Source organism: Urtica dioica, chromosome 9 (assembly GCF_054948205.1).
Source record: "Urtica dioica subsp. dioica isolate 48M chromosome 9, U.dioica_male_clone48M_v1_H2, whole genome shotgun sequence".
Taxonomy (NCBI): domain Eukaryota; kingdom Viridiplantae; phylum Streptophyta; class Magnoliopsida; order Rosales; family Urticaceae; genus Urtica; species Urtica dioica.
The window spans coordinates 13212174-13235108 of NC_142764.1; the positions used below are offsets into that span (position 1 = coordinate 13212174).

At 42.7% G+C, this 22935-nt stretch overlaps 3 protein-coding genes, 1 long non-coding RNA gene and 1 pseudogene across 6 annotated transcripts; 4 read left to right on the plus strand and 1 right to left on the minus strand.

Moving 5' to 3' along the window:
• Window positions 1-1851: 1851 nt before the first annotated feature.
• On the minus strand, window positions 1852-2364 carry LOC149385062 (uncharacterized). The gene has a single exon (XM_089626229.1). The coding sequence runs from the start codon at window positions 2362-2364 to the stop codon at window positions 1852-1854; it is 513 nt and encodes a 170-aa protein (XP_089482355.1).
• Window positions 2365-2922: 558 nt separating this feature from the next.
• Window positions 2923-4846, plus strand: LOC149385063 (uncharacterized; annotated as a pseudogene).
• Window positions 4847-5350: 504 nt separating this feature from the next.
• On the plus strand, window positions 5351-8264 carry LOC149385064 (uncharacterized). 3 transcript variants are annotated; one of them, XR_016301384.1, is made up of 6 exons: window positions 5351-5475; window positions 6490-6915; window positions 7024-7146; window positions 7248-7377; window positions 7458-7529; window positions 7613-8264. It is a non-coding gene; the product is annotated as an uncharacterized LOC149385064 (long non-coding RNA). The 3 variants fall into 3 exon arrangements; XR_016301383.1 differs by having other exon boundaries at window positions 6490-7146; XR_016301385.1 differs by lacking the exon at window positions 5351-5475 and adding an exon at window positions 6256-6411 and having other exon boundaries at window positions 6490-7146.
• A 10802-nt stretch (window positions 8265-19066) lies between these two features.
• LOC149385065 (uncharacterized) lies at window positions 19067-19561 on the plus strand. Its single transcript, XM_089626230.1, has one exon. It carries the CDS (start codon window positions 19067-19069, stop codon window positions 19559-19561), a length of 495 nt encoding a protein of 164 aa, XP_089482356.1.
• A 2077-nt stretch (window positions 19562-21638) lies between these two features.
• Window positions 21639-22505, plus strand: LOC149385066 (uncharacterized). Its single transcript, XM_089626232.1, has one exon. The coding sequence runs from the start codon at window positions 21639-21641 to the stop codon at window positions 22503-22505; it is 867 nt and encodes a 288-aa protein (XP_089482358.1).
• The last annotated feature ends 430 nt before the right edge of the window (window positions 22506-22935 follow it).

Here is a 22935-nt window from a genome sequence, read left to right on the forward strand (position 1 = left end):
TTGTATTTATGAGATGTTTTTTTTTTTCGAGAAGTTTGGGCTAAGGTTTCCAATTCTGCGTCTCTTGTTTGAGTACTTCAAAGTCCTTAAGCTTACCATTTCCCAGATTTGTCTGAACTTTGTTTATATGGTGATCGGGATCATAACTCTGGCCAGAAAACACGAGGTCGATCTCACAGTGATGGATTTACTCCACCTATGTATGGTCAAAGTGAACTCGAAACATGATCCCCAATGTTTCTACCTGTCGAACTCCTCGGGCAAATTAAGAGTAATCCTGAAGATCCCTGGGAAGGATACTCCGTGGGGCATGAGTTACTTTTACTACTATGTCAATCAGCACTTCCTAGGTGTTTATGCCAATTTGTTTCAGACGACCTCGACCAGTGCCGTGGGTATAATTTAATTGGATATTGAAATCGAGCTGATTTTTCCTTGGTTTTGATCTAATAACTCCTTTTTTTAGAGAGATGTCGAGTTCCTCCAGTGAATGATTAGTTCGAAAAGCTCAAGAAACTCCAAGAGGGTCATGTCGTTTGGACCGATTTAACCCCTTCGAGATATATAGCGGTCGAACTATGAAAAGCTCCTCCTCTCCCTAACGTTAAAGAATATAAGGCTGACTTCGTTATTGTCCAAATTTATTATTTGTTTCCTTCCATTTTTGTTTATACTAAAAGTAGTATTCGTTTCTGTACAGAAGTTGATGACAATATGAATGTCAAAATCAACACTCATTATGGTCGGAAACAAAACCGAGCTACCAGGACTCCGACCTCTGCGTGGACTTCATCGAAGACCCCGGATGAAGAGGGTGAACATGTGACTCAGAAGAAGAAGAAAAAGAATTCAAAGAAGATCGATTTCGCCAAGGGTGACACTACCTCGATGGTTCGAGGTGAAAGCCAGGCGGTCTCTATTCCTCCTCCGTCTAAGACTCACAAGGCGAATCGGATCACCTTCCACTATAATCAAGACTACATGATGATGGGCATGTCAATCCCCAAGGTGCCAACTCTTCTTGAGCCCGTGTAGTACCGGCATATGTCCGCGACCCTTACCGGTTAGAAAATTTTAAAGCTTTCGTTCATTTTTATGTGGCACGAAAGTATGTTTCGTGCTAATTGTAATAATGCACTTGTTCATTTTAGTTTTTTTTTTTTTTGCATGTCGTGACTGAGCTGAACTGAGATGTTCACTTATATGATGGTCGCGTCCAGGTGCCTTGGCGAAGGGAGATGACTTAGCCAATGTGCACTCTGGCACAGAGAACCTTAACTCCGAACCTTAGGGCGTGAAGGAGAAGCTGTCGCATCTCGAGACGGAGGGTGTGAAGAAAGATGAGTACATCAAGAAGCTTGCCAATAGGATCGACGACCTCTTTCTCGACAACCATGGTCTCAAGGTCGGCATCGATGATCGGATCGCCAAGATCACTGGGTGTTCAATGATCCTTCGACGGTGTTGACTTGAGTCTTCATCTTTGGTTTGTAGCCTGGTGGATAGCCGTGTATTTTGTAGCATTTTTTCACAGTATGACCTAGCATCTTGCAATGTGTGAAAAGAGGTCTCTCCTTTGCTTTTTGCTTCTTTTGCTCTTCACGAACAGACATTGCAAGAGAGTTGGACTGGTCATTCTGTAAGATTGTGTCGAAGCCAATTGACCTTTGAGTTTCTTCTTGGCTGAGCATCGCATACACTTTGCTAATGGGAGGAATAGGCTTCTTAGCACTTGGCCACGAGCATGAGTGTAGTTTTCATTGAGGCCCATGAGGAACTGCATCACATATCCTGACTCGGCGAATTGGCTCAATTTCGCTTTTCCACCACAAGAACAGCTACAAGTGCATTCTAGCTTGAATTCACAGAGATCTTGATATAGACAGACTTGAGTTTAGTAAAGAACACACCAATAGATTGTTGATCTTGAGTCAGGTTGATCATCGGTCCATTGCTCTGCTGGAAGCGATCTTTCAGGTCATTCCAAATGTCCATGGCGATACCTCCAAGAAGAAGACTGGCTGCGATCTCTTTGCTCACGGAATTCATGATCAACGCAATAATAGTGTTGTTGTTCCGACTCCAAAGACGAATCAAATCTTGATCATCTAGTGAAGGCTTCTTGATACTTCCATCGATGAAACCCAATTTATTCTTGGCTTCAAGAATGATCAACATTAATCGACTCGAAGGCATGTAATTGGTTCCGGTGAGGACGTGGGAGACAAGGCTTCCTCCAGAGGAATCAGAATGATGAAGGTAGTATGGAGATAATTGATCTTCAATGGTAGATCTAGTTCGTGAATTGCCAGCATGTTCGCCGGTGACATGATTCTCTGTCGATGAGATTTCTGCATCCACCATTGTTGTACGGAATTGAAGAAAACAAAATCGAGAAGATGAGAATAAGGAAAGAAAAGAATTTTGATCAATCGATCTCGGATTTTGCGGAAAAAAGCTCTGATACCATATTGGAATCTGAGATCGAGAGAGAAAAGATTCTAGAGAAAGAAAGAGAATGAATGATATTGACTGATTGATTGACAAAGAGGATTCAAAATCCTTAAATACAAAGTTGTTCAGCTAATAACAGCGACTAGTCGGTTTTAGCATAAGAACTAAAAGAAAATAAACGACAACTCTAACAGATAACTTGTTTGCTAAGTAACCCTCAGGAAACTCTAAAACTACCAAAGAACATCTCCAATACGCTCACAGAAGAGTTCGGCGAAAGTCTGCACAGGTTTTCCCTCGGATTTCATAGCTTTTTCAGGTTTAAAAGGAATAAAACTCGAGCGTACTCTATTGACAAGACTTTAAAAGGACATACCTGAAGGAAACGAGCCATACTGAACTTTCCAGCCAAATCTTTGTAAGTCTTTCGAACCGAAAACAATTCAGTTTGTTCAGTACTCTTCAATGTATTACAAAACTCCTTAGCTACACATATATAGTAATGTTAAAAAGATCACAACTGTGTATCTACGCGAGCGAGAGCTTGAAAAACCTGTTAAGAAACCCCAGTTCGGGGATTTGCTCAGCTAATGGTTCGTCGGGTAACGATGGCCGTGAAAACAACGCACGCGAGTCAGAATCCGAGAACGAATGGGAAAGACTGACCAGGCCTTTCGATCTGAAAGAGCTCCGGAGAAGCGGGGTTCATATGTCCCCAATTCAGCTCTGCGAGGTTCTCAGGCTCCCATTGGACATTCCGACCTCGATCAACATTTTCGAATGGGCCGGTTCGCAGAGGAGCACTATTCCCACACGTACGTTGTGTATCACTTCCTCGTCGATAAGCTCGGAAAGGCCTCGGAGTTCAAACCCGTCGAAGCTATGCTCGCCCGGATGAAAGAGGAAGGTGTGGTCTTCAGGGAAGACACATTCATCTCCATCATCAAATCCTACGGCCGAGCCGGGTTTCCCGGGAAAGTGACTCGGATTCTCTCCGACATGAAGACCGTTTACTCTTGCGCTCCGACTTTCAGATCGTACAATGCGGTGTTGTTCAGTGCTCTTGTCCGGCGACTGTCCCATGGTCGCTCGCCGCGTGTTCGACGAAATGTTGAGCCAGGGCTTGTCTCCCTCGGTCAACGAGGTCGGCTCGGCTTGCTCACTCCTGAGAGAGATGACTAAGCACGGGTGTGTCCCAAGCTCGGAGATTTACCACACTCTCATCCACGCCCAGTCAAAGAGCGACGTCAATGAGGCTGTGAGGCTCTTCGAGGAGATGCTTCTGATGGGTTGTTCGCTGGAGATTTGGACCTTCCGAGACGTTGTTCGCGGTCTCTGCAAATCCTGCCGGGTCAACGAGGCAGCAAAGCTCGTCGATCGCATGTCACTCAGGGACGTCGTACCCGACAACCAGACTTACCGGGGTTTTGATCCGATGGCTGTGCCGGTCCGGGGAGGTTGACAGAGCGAGGTCGGTGCTGGGGAAAGTGGCGACCCCGAACGAGATCCTCTTCAACACGGTGATCCATAGGTACGTGACTGAAAAGGGCCGGCTCAAAGAAGCGGAGGAAATTCTCCGGCGAGATGGCTTGAGCCGGGTTTCGACCCGACATCTTCACGTACAACATGCTGATCCACTGGCTCTGCGAGAAGGGTCTGATTCACTCGGCTCATTCTTTAGCGGGCGATATGGGAGGAACGAAGCCGAATTTGGTGACGTACACCACGCTGATCGACGCTCTCTGCAAGGTGAATCGGGTCGAAGAAGCGGGGAATTTCCTGAAAGAAATGGAAGCCGAGGGACACAGCCTCAACACCGTCGGATACAACTGCCTCATCTGCGCGATGTGCTGGGGCGGGAACGTAAATCGAGCTTTCAAGATGCTCGGCGAGATGCGCTCAAAGGGCCGTAAACCCGACGTATACACGTTCACAACGCTCATATTCGGGCTCTGCAGCGCTAACAGGATCGACGAGGCCTTGGCACTCTCACGCGATATGCTCTCGGAGGGCGTTATCGCGAATACGGTGACTTACAACACGCTGATAACCGCTCTCTTGAAGAGAGGCGAGATCAAAGAGGCCGTGAGGCTCGTGAACGACATGGTGTTCCGCGGATGCCCTTTGGACAAGATCATAAAGGCGCGATCGACTGTGCGATGGGGCTATTCGATGACATGGCGGAGCGCGGGGGAGTCAACAACATGGCGTTCAACTTGCTGGTCAACGGCCTCTGCAGGGCCGGGAAGGTTGAGGAATGATCCAGCGCGGCGCAAGCGCGGACATTGTAATGTACAACAGCCTGATCAACGACCTGTGCAAGTAGGGTCGGACGCCGACGCTTTCTACCTGTTGGAGTGGTTGCAGGACACGGAGACTTACAACACTCTGATTTGCTGTTTCTGCAATGCGTAATTTGTTCGTAATTTGGATTATACTTGTTCGTAATTTGTCTAAGGGTAGAGGATGGTTCAACCCAATCTAATGACACCTTTTAGGATCATACGTAAATTTATCTTTTTTTTTTCCAATTTTCTGTTGAATTTAGTCGAGGAGCTTTAGGATTTCTTTTGTTGCATTTTATTTGCTTTTTCTGTACATCATCAATTACTACGTTGTACATTTTAGCAAAATTTACAGCTTTGTTGCATTTTATTTCCCTCACAGTTCACTAGAGTCTCTTTAAGGGATATTGTTGCACTTTGTTTAGGGTTGCTTTAGGATTATACTTTGTTGCATTTTGTTATGGTTGCTGACTTTAAGGGATATTGGAATCCCTTTCATGGAGTCAAGACACTTTTTATTTTTTTCAAAGGTACAGCGCCGTCCATTAAAGTAGTGGGATTACAGGTTTATGTTGATAGAGTTCATTCTTTCTTTTCTTCGTGTTACCTGTTCCTGGTTTAGACTTTTCTCTCATTTCTCTTATTTCGCCAGGGCCACATCGAGCAGTGGATTGACTTTTCTTCACTGGAAATCGAAGCCAACCTCATGAGTTGAGCGAGCTCCATAACTTCCTCAGTAAGTTATCCTATCTTCAACCCTTGCCTTTTTAGCATATCTTAGTTTTGAGGCTACACTTGTAGCCCAAAAGAGAGTGCTGAGAGCTCTGAATTCGTACCTTACGTTTGACACGTACTTGGTGGGTCATTCTGTCAGACATTTTTATCATCTGCAACTTGTTCTTCGGGATTACCCGGATTATGACAAACATCTTCACTTCGGAGCTTAGCCATTCCAACAAATTTTTTTGAGTCAACGACCAAAGCGCACATATTCTTTTAATATTTCGAATTGCTCACCAGAACTGATATCCCAATGTATTTGCTCTTTGATTTTCGTATCTACCCTAGGCTTGACTCAAGCAATCCACAACGAAAGATACGTCCCCATTCCTAGCGATTTTTTCCTTCAAAATAGTATGTTCTAACCTCCATGCTTCTATGATTTCCTTCATTTGCATTGGTTTCATGAGAAGAGTTGATCCAGCACCTTTATTGCAAACCGCATCGATTGGGCAACCCATGTTTATATCAATAAATTCAATGCAACATTCTTAAGTTTTAGCTGACTCTTCCACGTCAGCATCCTTGGCACTGACCAACCCAGTGGAGCCATTATCACTGCTAGCATGACCATTATACTAATCCATTTTTTCATCCTCGTTTGTCAAATGCCTTGACTTTCCCTCCTGCATTTCCCATGACTCCAACAGCTTTAAGTTTGGCATCAACCTTTGTGGAAACTCATCTTGTTCTACAAGAAGAGCGTCTTTCCTCAATCCATTCTCTAAGAGGTAGGCCTGAAATCGTGGACGATATCTCGCAGAAACAGCTTCTAAATGACTACACAAAAATATACACGCCAAGCCACAAGGGCACATCATTTTAGAGCTCACAAATGGGCGCTGTGATCCTTGAAAGCTTATACATCGTTGTTGAATCGACATATATCTCCGTAATCGCATGAACTATCTCCACTTTCTCGTTCACGTCAGATTGTTGTTTGACTCTGAATCCCATGTAACTTTTTCAGGAGACGTTTATGTTTCCAATTAGGACCACAAAGGTGTCGGAAGGAGGCAAATTAGACCAGGGATTGATACCAAGGACATGTGAATATCCTTTTTTTTTTTTTATGTTGTGTCACATACTGAACTTCTTACAATTCAGGCCGGAAATTACTAAGTTGATCAATAAACATCAAAATACTGTCATCGAGAGTTAATACCTCAAAATTGCAGAATATGTCATCAAAGCTTAAAAAGCTTTTCTTACCAGAAAGTGGTGTTTTTAGATGGTAAATTCCTCAGCCACCCCTGGGGTGTAGCAGTCGTGGATTTTGTTCGGGGGTCCGTCGCAGGTCAATTGAGGCTCGGAAGTGGGTCTTTCACGGGTCAATCGGGTCTCGGTCATGGGTCTTTCGCAGGTCAACTGCGGCTCGATCGTGGGTCTTTCACAGGTTAATTGGGTCTCAGTCGTGGGTCTTTATCGGATCAATCGGGTCTCGGTCGTGGGTCTTTCTCGGGTCAATCGATGGGCCATAAGGATTTTGCTGTTCTATCTTCAGATTGATCGATGGGCCATAAGGATTTTCTAGATCACAGATACCTTTAGATCATGGGATATAATTTGCCGTTCCCTTGACTCTGTAGTAAGTGGAACGAAAAATCTGTTCTGCGATTATCTTAAGGTGAATATGTTGATCTTTAGGGTCTATTTATGCATGACAATCTCTGTTATCTATCTGCTATAACTAAAAGAACTCCCTTTTTCTTCTTTTTTTTTAAATAGAAACATGGCATTTATAAAATCCAACAAGGACATGGTACGGACTGGATTCAATCGTGGTTCACGACGGGGTGTGATTGTCGTGGAGGATTTTTCGTCATTCAGACATAAAGTTGGTCCCGCTTATTCCAAGGTATGGACATAACATTATAAAGTAATTCTTGTAGCATAAGATTTGACTGTAATTTCCGCTCGGCTTTCTTTATGCAACAGATTGACATGATCGGACATAACATTATAAAGTTTGAGGACTAACAGTCGTCGTTTCAGGACTTTATGTTTGAGGTACTTCTCTAATGAAGACTAGTCAAGTTCAACAAACCGTGTGTAAACTTATATGCATGGGTCATCGATCAATTTAATTGCAGGAAGAGCTTTGGGGTGTGCTGGACAAAATTCTCCATCGGATTCAATGACAAAAGCTGAGCTCGAGGTGCGAGATTTGGGGGAAAAATGCATTCTTTACGCTGAGGAAATCAGAGGAGAGATGGACAGAGTTCATAGGCGGGGCCAGAATTTACATGCCACTATGTCGCAGGCCAAGCTGTGATCGAGACCACAAGAGCTGCCTTGGAATATCAACTTCACTCCACTTCGTCAGACTTTTGTTCAGGTCCATTGCGGATCAATCGGAGCTCCATCGTGGGTCTTTTGCGGGTCAATCGGGTCTCAGTCTTGTGTCTTTCGCGGGTCAATCGGATCACATCGTGGGTCTTTCTCGGGTCAATTGGTTACTCGTCATAGGTCTTTCGCGGGTTTATGGGGTAAAACTTTACAACTTCAACAATGAAGTTTCGTTGCACTTCGTAAATCTTGCCGCACATAGATATGATACACGGATTGATACAGGGAAAACTGTTTTTTTTTTTTTTTATTGTCTGGTAATAATCAGATGCCTCAAAGTGGTTTATCTATTGATAATGAAAGAAAGTAACAGAAACTTTATTGACAAGTATCAATTGGAGCCAAGACTTGGGGAACGATACTCAGTGTTTGACATTTTTTTCTATCAGAATTTCAATTCCTCTCCTTCGAACAAGCTGGCTGCTGCTAGCCATTTATTTTTATACTCGGATTACACTTTATTTTTCCATTATGGTTGATGAGTAGGGACATTAGGATCCCTTTCGTGGAGTTGGAGACTAATCCTTTAGACACTATTTCTTTTGTTTAATTACAATGTTGCTCATTGTTCATCACTAGCCACAAGCCAAACCAGATTGAAAAAAAAAAGATAAAAAAAACTAAGGGTGCGGTTTTCCAAGGAGACGAAGAACGGAGGCATTATAACTGTTCGATTTGTGCTTGCTTCAGTGCGAATGTCAAGGCATCAGGAACATCTCTGAGAGCTTAATCCAATAGGCAACAGATTCATTTCCACACCGTTCGAGTCTGATCACGAAATCCTCGAGACTAAAGGGCATATCTTCTTAAAATATACATCAGTCTCTCTCAACAACTGATTCGTGGGTCAATCGGGTCACGATCATGGATCTTTCACGAGATAATCGGGTCACTTTGTCAGAATAATCGGGTCTCGTTCGTGGGTCAGTTGGGTCTCGATAATGGGTCTTTCACATATCAATTGGATCTCAATCGCAATTGTTTCGCGGGTCAATCAGTCACAATCATTGGTCTTTCACGGATCAATTGGGTCTCGTTCATTAGTCTTTCGCTAGTCAATCGGGTCTGGTTCGTTAGTCTTTCGCGACTCAATGGGATCTCGTTCGTGGGTCTTTTGCAGCAAGCCAAATCAGATATAAAAAAAATAAATAAATAAATAAATAAAAAACAAAGGCTGCGATTTTCCGATGAGACATGGAACGGAACATATAAGCAAGCGAAAAGACCTTGCAATCAGCAACACAATGCTAAGTTTTAGTCATTCTCCGCACTGTCATAAGACTCATAACTGTTCGATTTGTGCTTCGGTTCCAATGTTAACGCATCAGGAACTTTATCCTAGATTTCCACGCCTTTCGAGTCTGATCCCCAATCCTCGAGATGAGAGCGCATATCTTCTTGAAATATATCGAGTCTGTCTCCATAACTGATTCATGTACGGGTCAATCGGGCTATAATCATGGGTAGTTTGCGGGACAATCGGGTCAATTTTTCGGAACAATCGGGTCTCATTCATGGGTCAATTCTCAATTGGGCCTCGATAATGGGTGTGAATTCTTTCACATATCACTCGGGTCTCACTCGTAGTTCTTTCGCGGGTTAATCAGTCGCGATCATGGATCTTTCACGGGTCAATCGGGTCTCGTTCGTGAGCCTTTAAAGGGTCAATCGAGTCTCATTCATGGGTCTAGTACGGGTCGATCGGGTCTCGTTCGTGAGCCTTTTGCAGGTTAATTGGATCTCATTCATGAGCCTTTTGCGGGTCAATCGGGTCTAGTTCGTGAGCCTTTTGCGGGTCAATCGGGTCTCATTCGTGGGTCTATTGCGAGCCAATCTGGTCTCGTTCGTGAGCCATTGCGGGTCAATTGGATCAAACATCACATCTAAAATCGGATTTTCCCGTCACCGATCATCGACAGATTTAAAACAAAGCATGAGAACAAAAAGAAAAAAAGAAAAAAACAGAAACGAAGAGAGACGAAGTGAGAAACTGGGGAAGATGTTAATCGCTTCGCATAAACCCTAGTGGGCACTGGATGATCTAAGATGACGGGCTTATATGCGTATTTATAGCCATGGGCATGTGATTTGATGCGTAAAAGGAAAGAAAAAAACAGCAACGACGAACGACGAAAACAAATATTAAGATCTAAAACAACATAGGAAAAAAAAACAGCAAAGAATAACAATACAGATCGGAAAAAGCACGAGAACGAAAAGGGAAAAAAAAACAGCAACGAAGAACGAGAAACACAAAAGAAAGATCTAAAAAACAGCATGACAGCGAAAAGAAAAACAGATACGAAGAATGAAGAAAACATATTCAATTCGCCGACATCTTGGAAGAATTTCCCGACACTTTTCATTAGGTCGAATTCTAAAGACGGAAAAAAAAAACCAGAAACGAAGAAAGACGAAGGTTGAAAATGGGAAAAGATCGACTCGATAAACCTAGCGTTACTGTTTTTCTTTTTTAAATGGGCTCAAAGTACGAATATATAGCACTGAGCCTTTGTCATTCGATATGAATCGGATGGTTGATTTGTTGGTCTGCTCACGATAAAAACCCACTTGTTGAGGGATTTGCCACTTTCCCGTTGTTGTAGAAAAACAAAATTTTAAATTTTAAAATAAAATAAAGGAAAAATGTCATTATTGCCCTTGTATTATGGCATTGTATGATCAAGTCCCTTGAACTTTTGAATCTGTATTTAATCCCTTTAGTCTTTGTCTTTTCTCGTCTCGAGTCATTGTAAAAAAAAATTGGTCAAAACGTAAGTCATGTGTCCACGTTTTTGTCACCCGATCAGTCATGCAAAAGTATATATGTATTTTAACATTATGAGTAGTCTTATAAATTGACTGAAAATAAAATTATTTCAATTGAATAAAAATATAAAAATAAAATGAAGAGATTTGTACCAAAAAAAAAAACATAAAATGAAGAGTGTAAACATTGAAACCTAGAAATCGTAAACACCTAAATGAACGAAACACTAATATGGTGAAGAAAAAAGGGGAAATCTCCAAAAAAGAGCAACATAAAGAGTCCTTTAAAGAAGAAGCCACCGAAGAACATTATTCAAAATATGGGGAGATATCAACGCCTCTGGAAAGACAAAATCTCCGACAAAGCGCGCGACTTCGAGATCTCTTAGGAATAGAACCCCGTGTCAAACAAGCTGATATGGAAAGCAATAAAGACGGCTTTTTGTTTGTTGGGACAAGCCATAGCTTGACTACAATGTGGATATTTACATGCCTCATGCTAAAATTGTGGTTCATAGTGATCGAAGACAAACAAGAAAAAATGTTTAAACTTCCTGGACAAGTTATTTTAAAAAATCACATTTGATAATAAATGAGGTGATGGACTATGTGCACCTGAGCTTTGATGCAATAAATTGCAATGATAATCTCTAAGTACTCGGTGGTGCCCGTGGTCTATCTGATCTTCTAACTGCAGTGACTGGTTCAACTACAACTGTTGTTTGTTCCAAGATAGTTTACTCCAAAATTGTTAAGAGTCTTCATCTGGTAGCTGACTTGAGTATGCAGATAGATCAATGGACTTAGGAGAGATGTGTGGTATAAGAGTAGATATGTGAAGTGTAGGGAGAACTAAGTCAGGGAATGGGTCGGACTCTACTTGATCAGTGTTATGATCATGAAACGGAAAGATATTTTCATGAACACCACATCCCTTGAGATAAAAACTTCTCTAGTGGTTTGGTCATGTAATCTATATCCCTTGACTTCCAGTGGATATCCAAGAAAGATACACTTTCTTGCTCTTTGCTGAAATTTAGTCCCGTTAGCTTTCAAAGTAGATGCAAAACTTGCATAAACCCATGATAAAAAAATCATTCCACATAATCTCATAAGGACATTTTTTGGACAACAAAGGACTAGGTGTGCGATTGATAAGCTAAATTGCAGTTAATACACACTCAGTCCAATAAATAATTGGAATTTGAGGATGGAAGTAGAGATATCTTGCCACATTTAATTTTCATCTAAGATAAACATGTGGTGGACTGGAAAGTTAGAGAAAATTCCGAGAATGTTCTGCCTCTTTAAAAGAAAATACAATTTCCCGAGCACAAGGTTCGAAAAATCCCGAATAAGTAGCAAACGAACTCGAAAAATTATGAAACTTTCCAGAACCTTATATTATATGTTAAGGTAAGTATAAAAGAAATAAAATTATTTTAAATAATTTTCTTGCACAGTTTATAAGGAGAGTGGGCAAAAATGTCAATTTTTCAATAAAGAGGACTAAAGTGCAACTTTCGGAGGTACTTTACTGCAAAATTCGTGAGTCATCAGGAAGGATGGTTGAGCTTTCATCTAAATAATGTTGGCTGGTGTGGTGCAAAACCAGGGTCTCGAGAGAATTTTAAAAAGTTCAGGGACTAAAATGAAAAATCCTCAAATTTTTTAGATAAAACCTAGAATTTTTCTCTCTTTTCCCTCACTTCACTGGTCTAAACTTTTGAGAGATATATATATTTATATATGTATATATATGAGGGGAGCTTGAAAATAGAAAGAGAAAGAAAGAGAGAGAGAGAAAGAAAAAGAAAACAAGTCTTGCAAGAAGAAAATCAAGAGAAAGAAGAAGGAAGAGGTTTGACCAAACACTCACATCTAAGTTCAAGACCAATATAATATATTTTCATACTCTCTTGTTGGGATTCGGAAATGAGAGTTGGAGATGGATTTATACTTGGGTGGATTCTTGAGATATGTTGAAGAACATACATTTTGAATTTTTTTTTTTTTTTTTTTTTTGTGTTTTGTAGTTTCGAATCTACAAATAGATAGATGTTTCTTTAAGATGTTCTTTTGTTTTATAATTTTATAATATTATTTAGATTTGCGCACATGTCTAATTTTTAGTTGCTCTTGGATTTTAAACAAGTTGCATGTTCAATGATGAGACATGCTTAGTAATAATTGCAAGTTTGATGTCCTTAAAGTTGTTTAAAAAAAAGTCTTCCACCACCATGCATGGCGGCGTTGGTGACTTCCGACCACCGTGACACGACGGCTGAAACATAGGAATATTTTAGTGCTCAGCCTATGTGCATGTCCATAGAATAAAAGTAAGTTCTCGTATACTAGCACAATTAGCCTACTAATATTAGGAGAATAGCTCAAGTTCTCCTAAATTAAGGGAATAGTCCAACTAACCTAAACTACCTAAATTACCCCCATGTACTACTTCCTCGCTCTCGCCATCGTCACCGAGTGGCTCTCCAACTTGCGCCTTCTTAACATGCGCTCCTTCGCCGCCGGCGTCGCCCTCGCCCAGACGCTCCTCCACGCGCTGCGTGTCGGCCTCGCCTACCTCGTTATACTCGCCGTCGTGTCCTTTAACGGCGGCGTCTTCCTCGTCGCCGTCGCCGATCACGCCGTTGGGTTCGTGGTTTTCGGTATCCGTCTTTTCCGGAGCGGCGATACCGAGAAAGTCGCCTCTGATCTCCCGCCCATGGGCTGTTGAGTCCGTTACGGCTCTATCTACCCTCGATCAATCGGTTTGTTGAATTGTTGAGCTATTTTGTTGATTCAGTGCTAATTCGCGAATCAGTTAATTAATTAACTAGCTGAATTGAGTTACGTTAATTAATTAACTGATTGGTTGAATTAAGATTTAGCTTAGGTTCTGATTTTTTTTAGTAAAGTTAATTTATTAACTGACTGAATTAGGAATTAGGTTAATTAATTGAATACTTTGAATAGGAATTGATTTCAGTTTTGATTTTTGTAAATTTTTTGTGAATTTCCAATCCAAACATTCAGTTAATTAATTAACCTAACTCAATTCAGTCTGTTAATTAATTAACTGATTTGCGAAGGGTGTAATTGTCTGCTAAGAAAAAACGGGTTATTTCCTTAATTAAATGAAACTTGGGTCATTCCCCTAATAAGAAATGTAAAATGGGCTAGTGACAACAAATTTCACTTTTTATAATTAAATAAATTAATTATAATAATTTTGTAAAAATTAAAATAATAATAATTATAATAATAATAATGCGTTTTATTCGGTTTTGAACTCTAGACCCTTAAGTCTCCTGTAAATTTTATAATTAAATAAATTAATTATTATAAGTTTGTAAAAAAAAATAATAATAATAATAATAATGAAAATGTTCTACTGTGTTTTGAACCCCAGACCCTTAAGTCTCGTGAATCAGCAACAACCACTACGCATAAAGCCACTTCTAGGTGGAACAATAAAAACTGACGCACATCCCTTAGAGAGTAAGAGAGAAGCTCCTAGAGGGGCAGACGTCACAATGTGGTATCAGAGCAAAACATGGACAACTAGGCGAACCATAGTTATAAGTTAATTATTTTTTTAAGAGTTGAACTAGATATATACTTTGCCTTGAACTTTATCTATTTGCATATTGAGATGTGAACAATTAATGATGTGCTCTACAGATTGTTGATGCAAAATGAGCGAAGGAAGTGAAGCGCAATCGGAAGCTGACCAGCAGCCGCAGTTCCATCTGATGCATCACGAGCGAGTAGTGCCCCAGTGCCTGCTCCAAACCATATGTCCGGATTGACTATATGGATATGATCCCTGCTGGTGGTAAGCCGTTCTATAGAGATATAGGCACGATCACTGTTGATGGCTGGTTTGCGCATACGTTGATATGGATGAACGATATGCGGATTTCTTACCGTTATCATGGAGGAGTTGCTGATCTTATGCTGAGAGGGGAAGCGACACTTGTTCATTTTAGTTTTTTTTTTGTCATGACCGAGTTGAACTGAGATGTTCGCTAATATGATGGTCGCGTCCAAGATGCCTTGGCGTAGGACGAGGACTTAGCCAATGTGCACTATGGCACGAAGGCCCTTAACTCCGAAGCCGAACTCTAGGGCATGAAGGGGAAGTTGTCGTATCTTGAGACAGAGAGTGTAAAGAAAGAGGAGTACATCAAGAAGCTTGCCAATAGGATCAACGATCTCATTCTCGAAAACCATGGCCTCAAGGTCAGCATCTAGGTTCGGATCGCCAAGATCACCGCGTGGTCGAAGTCATACTATGCCAAGAAAAGGGCTAAGGAGGCTCTGGAAAAGGCGAACGCCGACCTCTCAGCTTCCGTTGTGGCGAAACAAACCGAACTCAACCAAGCAAAGGTCGAGGTCGCTCTGATCAAGAGGGAAGTGAAGGCAGATCTAGAGAAGGCAGTTTGGACGGTCGAGAAGACTTCTTCGTTGAAGTACAAGGGGACCGTCGAGAAGTTTCGAGCCAACAAAGATGGTACTGACTGGGCCATCCAGATTGACCACAGGTTTAAGCAATGTCAGGCCAACGCCCCTTCTTCTCAAGGACATCCTCACAAACAACGTGGAAGACTTCAACATCGAGCTCCCTAATGTCGAGAAGAACGTGGCCAAATATGAGGCGGAACTCGAGGAGATTGTCATTCCTACTGAGGAAGACATCCCTCTCATGCCGTACTCAGAGTCTTCTCTCGATGAGGTTCATGAGACTCTATCAGGCGATGGTGTGGTGGCTGACAAGCATGGTTCGATGCTCGACCACTCGTTTGGAGAACTCAAGTGGATCATTGAAGAGCCTGAGGGCGTCGTAGACCGCACCCGACACACGCCGCTGAGAGACGAGGTTATGGAGCATGCCGACTGTTAGGAGTTTTGCCCATAGAAGGGTATTATGGTAATTCCCTCTTATAGCTAGTATTGCAATTACATTAGATTGCAAACTGAATGAGATAAAGACATCATCTATAATAGAATAGATGAGTTAGTACATGATATTGTATAACAACATTCGTCCAACCTTTATCCCTATACATTAAGTTGGATTATATCTCTACATATGATGTGATAGATATAAGTCTCGGGTGGAGCACTTAAACTGGTCATTGATCAATCTATGCATGGGTAGCTAGATTTGAGATCACATATGTGGTTCGCTAGTGGATACATTTTCACTGAGTGGGAGCATTCTGTACAGTTGGTCTGTACATGACCAGGACAGGTTGTGAGTAAATACATCATTTAAGTGACCGTTACGATGAGACGTATTGCAATCACAATTGATGGCCACGGTATAAATCGAACTAAATCCCGAGGTGCTCTTGAAAGTCAGCGTTATACACTCGACTCTTTGATTCATTCGCTCACAGCTAAGAGATGCTTATATACTTATGTTTTGGAAGACCAGAGAATAATCAGTGATGGAAGGGAAACATCAAAAGTGGAATCCGGCTCTTAATAAAGATAGTCAATGTTCGCTCACTTGATAGTCGATTCCATAACCGTTAGATTGCAAGCACATTTGCACTATGAGTGGCAATGAGGCTTGTGGTTGGCGCGCACATTTATGTAAATGGACATTAGATTTGTTTGATCACGAATGGAAGAGAGAGAAAAAGATGAGTGACAGTTGAAAAGATGTTTTTTTTTTGTTTTTTTTTTCCAAATTAAAAAATGTAATTGGGTTTTAAAGGTACAAATGTCTTTATACATAGGACTTGGTAATAGATCTGTCAACTTTTTCGTTTTGATTAAAAATTGGTAAATGACAGTAAAATAATAATATTAGTGTCAATATCTCTATTAAATTTGACCATTGCAATGTAGCCATAGTTCCCAAGGTTTTTTTTTATTATTATTTGTAGTCATCTTCAATTAATATTGAAAGAGTGATGTCTAATACACCTTTAAATTCCAAGAAAAAAATAATTATAAACTAATAAACAGGCATAATATTACAGAATTGATTGCAATATCTTTAGTAGGCAATGCCGATTAAATATAAGAGTTAAAAAAAGAAAACCCAAAAGATATTTGTGTACACGGGACCCAAAGTTTGACAATTTTACACATTTTTATTTATAGATATTTTTTTGCATTTTGAGTGTGAATCATCTCGACAATTTTAAATGTTGTTTTACAATATGATTTGCTTATGCACAAACAAATAAATGGTATATAAATATCCAAAATATAACAGAAATTAACATAGATTAACTTTTGCCACATGAGATTCAACGGCTATATTTGAAACTCATCGGGCTTCCACCAGGAGCGATCCATACCCAAAGCCTCTAGAAGTTTGCTAGCATGGCCGGGGAACCATTGGTGTGTAAGGTGAACCCAAGGGATAAGTTTAATTCGGAGATGAGACTCAAAGCCAAGGTCTCTACCCGGAAACCCCTCTTTGCCGGATGCTTCCTCGACAGAGGAAATCTCCCGGCGCGGTGGATCCAGGCTAAATATGAGAACATTGGAACCTTCTGCTGCAAATGCGGGTGCCTAAGCCATGACCTCGTAGATTGTAGCCAGAAAAACACCACCGTTATCCACAAAGCTGGTTTCACTGAGGTTCCCACCTACAATCCTTGGCTCGACGCGAAATCCAGCATCGCCGACTGTTTTACAGAGACCCAAGTCGAGGTTCGATCCCAGCCGTTTCCGGAACAAGAACAAGTGGATCTCACGCACGTGGGCGAGACTGCGAGTGGCCTTCCGGGTACAAGCACGTTTCAGACAGGCGCTGGTCCAAACGTCTCCTCTTCACAGCCTGTACCGGATGCGGAGGAAAGGGAGATTGCCCGTTTGGTAGATGAAGTTGTTGCGGATATCCTAGAACGAGATAAAGGGGAAGCTCAGAAGACCTCTATATGCTTCGCAGGGAGCTCTGTTCGAGGCTCCTCTGCTGTGACTGCAGACCCGGGTTTTATCGAGGTGAAGGAAAAGGCACTGCCACGTGGCCCTAGGCCCATTCCGAAGCCCACTCAACTGAAGGCGGGCCAGACTACAGCCTGTTCCTTCCCAGTTACCCCTCAAGAACCCAATGGAAAGTTGGGAATGGTCCCCCAGCTTCCCAGCGTGGGCCTTTCACTTCCTGAGCAGAACGAATTTGGGCCAACACTAGCCCAAATGGAAGAACAAAGCAGGAGGCCTCTCCATTCACCACAAGAAGTAGCAAAACTCATTGTTTCACTTTAGTAAAGCTGAAAATTCGGTAAAAAAAAATTTGTATTTAAATTTTAATCGAAATTAATCGGTTAAAATTAACCGAACGGTTAATTTTAATTGAATTTTCGGTTAAAATTAACCGTTAGGTTTATATTAACCGAGTAAAAAACAATTAACCTAGGTTAATTGATACTGTTAAAAAACAATAAAAATGAATTAGTCTGACATAGTTAGTTGGCTGCTGTACTTTTATATTTTTGCATGACAAACATTTGCTTTTCTTTGTACTTGTTTTTGTCTTTATTTGCAAACGGTCAACATGACAAACAATGTTGTAATACAATTTCGGTTAAAATGATTAATTGCAATTAATTGTACTATTTACAATTTCGGTTAACAATTAACTTTAACCGTATATTTCAGTTAATGGTTAATTGAAGTTAACTGAAAATTCAGCTTTACACTTTAGGAGTCATTCAAGTTCATAACGCCAAAGCCGGGAGACCAAGGCAAGTCCAAAGTTTGCAGTGCTAAAAGATCTCTGCGTGTTTCCAAGCTTGCTGGCGGACATGGCCCAGACAAACGCCAAAAACGCGGTGCCAAAGTGGAGATGGTCCTTGATACCCTGGGAAACACATGTTGTATTCCTACCCCTTCTGCTCCTATTTTGGTCTCAACCTCGGTTCTTTCCAGAGTACAGGATATGAACGAGGACGAATCACTCTCTTCTTCGGCGACCCTTGCGGGGCAAGGGCGCCGAGTGCAATGATCGGCGTGATTTGGAACGTCCATAGGATTGGCAACCCTTGGACGGAAGACATCCTCTAGTTCCACGTGTGAAAGCTATCCCCGGACTTTGTCTTTATATCGGAATCGAGAATCGAGAATCTCGAAGGCGATAGCCGAGAGAATTCGAGTGAAGATGAGGTTTGATGGTTGCTTTGCGATGGAGCCGGAGGGGAAGAGCGGCAGTCTGGTGTTGTTTTGGAAAAATAAGATGGATGTGAACGTGGGATCTTTTTCTAAATTCCACATAGAGGCTTGGATGAGGAATAAGGATGGGAAGACTTGGCTTTTTTGGGTCTGTATGGTAGCCCGGACAAGGCGCTTCGGAAACACTCGTGGGAGCTTCTTAAAGAGTAAGTTACCTATTTTTGGGGCCTTTCTTATGCGGTGGTGATCTCAACGATATTTTATACGCTCATGAGCCGAGAGACCCCAGACAGATGGAGGCATTCCGTCGGGCCCTGGATTCGTGCAAACTAGAAGACTTGGGGTTCGATGGAGACCCTTTTACTTGGAGGAGGAAATATCAGAATGGTTACATGTGGAAGAGGCTTGATCGATGCGTGGCGAACTCGGAATGGAAGGCGGCATTTCCAGACGGCCGCATCCAGCACCTTGACCTGTGGTCGTCAGACCATAGACCCCTCCTAATCTCTCTGGAGGGCAAGGTGAAAGCTTCAGCGGATCCGAGGAGCAGGAAGTCAAGAAGCTTCAGGTTTGAGATGGCTTGGAGGCAAGAACATGAGTGCCACGCCTTGATCGAGGCGGCTTGGTCCCATGATGTTCCCTCGTCCCTCCAGCAGTGCTCCAAGTTGCTGGCGGATTGGGGGAGATCGAAATTTCAAAAAATGAAGCAATGGATTGAGAAGCAAAGGCGGATCCTCGATGCTCTTAACTCGTCGGCGACAGCTCCTCGGGAGAAGATATTCGAGTAGAAGAGAGGAGGCTTAATGCTCTCTTAGATAAAGAAGCATCCTACTGGAAACAACGTAGCCGAATTGCGTGGCTAAAGGCTTCCAACGGAAAGCTTCGCAAAGGAGGAAAAAGAATCGAATCATGGGCCTTATAGACGAGCGTAATGTTTGGACCGAGATACCGGAAAAAAAATTGAAGCAATCATTTCCGATTACTTCAACAACATATTCTCCTCTCGAGGACTGAGCCCGGCCGAGATTAGAAGAGTCACTGAGTGCACCACCCCGGTTATCACTACTAAGATCAATTCAGCCTTGTTGTAAGAGTTCACCGGAGAAGAGGTCAAGGAGGCTGTTTTTGGGATCGATGCGAATAAGGCGCTAGGGAAAGATGGGTTCTCTCGAGCTTTCTTCCAACAGTTTTGGGATGTGGTCGGACACGACTAACCCGGTTTTGCTTGTCGATCTTGAATGAGAACCAAAGTCTAGACTCGATCAATGAAACAGCAATTGTGCTAATCCCAAAGTGTAAAGAGCCGACTCGGATGCGTGAGTTCCGGCCGATAAGCCTATGTAACATCCTCTACAAGGTGGAGTCTAAGTGTATTGCGAATCGGCTTCGGGGCACAATGAAGACGGCTATTTCGGAGAACCAAAGCGCCTTTGTTGGAGAGAGGCAAATTTTTTACAACGTTATAGTCGGCTTCGAGGGAATCCACACCATGAAGATAAGTCGGTTCGGAAATGGCCATTGCGGAGCCCTCAAATTAGATATGTCGAAGGCGTACCACCGGGTCGAGTGGAGCTTCCTTGAGGAAATGATGATCCAACTTGGATATGATCCGAGATGGGTGGAATTAATCATAAGGTGCGTGCGGTCGGTCCGGTTCTCTTTCGTTATCAATGGGGAATACAAAGGCAACATAGCACCTCAACGGGAGATTCACCAAGGGGACCCTCTCTCTTCGTTTCTTTTCCTCTTTTGCTCCGAGGGTCTTTCCGCCCTCTTTCGTTGGGAGGAGGAGAATGAAACATTGGAAGGAATCAAGTTCGGCCAAATGGGTATCCGAGTTTCACATCTTTTCTTCACCGATGATAGTCTTGTGTTTTTAAGGCGTCCGTCGCCATGGCCTTGGTGGTAAAACGGTGCTTGGAGGATTACGCGAGTGCTTCGGGTCAAATGGTGAACTTTGAAAAATCGGATGTGTAGTTCGGCAACAAGGTGAAGTGGAAGGCGATAGTCGAATTTGCCACCTCCTTGGGAGTGAAGATTTCACCGGGCCATAAGAGATACCTAGGGGTCCCAATGACGTTGGGTCGGAGTAAAGCGGAGTTGTTCCGTTTCTTGAGGGAAAAGGTTTGGTGCAAAGTGAAAGGGTGGAAGAATACTTTCTTCTCCTTAGCGGGGAAGGAAGTTATCATCAAGGCGATTGTACAAGCCATACCTAGCTACGTGATGCATTGCTTTAAACTCCCGAAGAAGCTTATCAATGACCTTCACCAATTGGCAGCCAATTTTTGGTGGGGGACTTGTGAAGAAAAAAAGAAGATCCATTGGGGGAGTTGGGAAAAACTTTGTTTGTGGAAGAGTGCGGGTGGTATGGGTTTCCGGAACCTTGAATGGTTTAACCAAGCTCTTTTGGCAAAGAGTGTGTGGCGTATGGTGAGGAATCCCGAGTCCTTATCCGCAAGGGTGCTTCAAGCTTGCTACTTTCCGAAGACCTCTATACTCAAGGCTACGGACTCTTGCTATGCTTCGGGTCTATGGAAAGGGCTCTTTTGGGGCTGGGAAGTCATTGAGAGAGGCACGAGATGGAGAATAGGGAACGGAGAGACGGTCAATGCTCAGAAGGGGAAGTGGTTACCAAGGCCCGATAACTTCACGGTGAGGTTCGACTCTCGGATTCCCGAAGACTTGAGCGTGGCCGAGCTCAAGCTCCCAAACGGGATGTGGAATGTGGACCTTCTCTGGGAGTGGTGCTCAGTGGAAGATGTTAGCGAAATTCTTAAGTTACCCGAGGTCTCTTTGAGTGGCCACGACGAGATTTGTTGACACTACACCAAAGATGGGGAATACTCGGTGAAATCCGGTTATCGGATGTTAAGCGAGTGCGTGGCGGGCTGTAGCTCTTCGGACCCGAGCGTCACGGAGTCTTGGTGGACGGGACTATGGCGCCTCCGAATCCCCCCTAAGATCCGAATCTTCCTTTGGCGGGTAGCGCGAGGCTGGCTTCCTACTGGAGAAAGCTTGAGGAGACATGGTATGGGGGTGGAAACTACGTGTTGTAGATGCAGCGAAGGTCCGGAGGGCATCTTCCACGTAATTTGGAGCTGCAAATATATTGTCACCTTATGGAAAACTACGGGATGGTGGAGAGAAATCAAGGAGGCGTTCCGGGGGGATATGATTGGCTTCTTAGGAGCAATGAAGAAAAGTCTCTCAAGAGAAAATTTTGATGTCTTCATTATTCTCATGTGGAGTGCTTGGAATTATCGGAATGACCTTAACCACTCGGGAAGGAAGCGGAACCTCGTGGAGCTAATTAACTGGTCCACCCAATTTTTGGAGGAATACCGACAGTCGCACAGCTCGCCCCCTACCCGACGACCCGAGAACAGCCCGTCATCTCGCTGGCCTCCCCCGCCGGTGGATACAACAGCCCTCTCGGTGGACGCTGCCTTGTCCACTACGGAGTTAAAGTGTGGAGTGAGAGGTGTTTTCCGGAATCACAAAGGCGAGACTCGGGCGTCTTTCGCTCATCCATGGCAGGCCCTTCTGCCCCCTGACAGCAGAACTCCAAGCCGTAATCAATGGTCTTCGGGTGGCGAGGGAGTTGGGGTTAAGCAGGATTCAAGTCCAGTCGGACTGTGTTACGGCGATCACTCTCATCATGAAGGGGAAAAGACAAGTCACGGAAAAGGGACACCTGGTGGAAGCTATCAAGAGGAGAGCATCAATGTTTGAACTCTGTAATTTTAAGTTTATTCCTCGCGCTTGTAATACGGCAGCTCATGCCTTGGATAAACTAGCACTGGAGGCTAACTCTGATTGTTTGTGGGAATTTGGATCACCCACTATCTGTTCTTCCTTAATTATGGCTGATATGCCTTAATGAATCTCCCTGCTGTTACCAGGTTTTATCAAAAAAAAAAAAAATAGATACAGATATAGTACATATTTTGAGATAATATATATATATAAGCTTACAAGGATATACCTGAAAGTACATACTTGAGTGTACTCTATGGACTGACTCTTAAGGATATACCTGAAAGAAACGAGTCATACTGAACTTTCCAGCCAAATCTTTGTAAGTCTTTTCGAACCGAAAACAATTCATTTTGCTCAGTCCTCTTAATGTAGATCAAAAATCCTTAGCTACACATTTATAGTA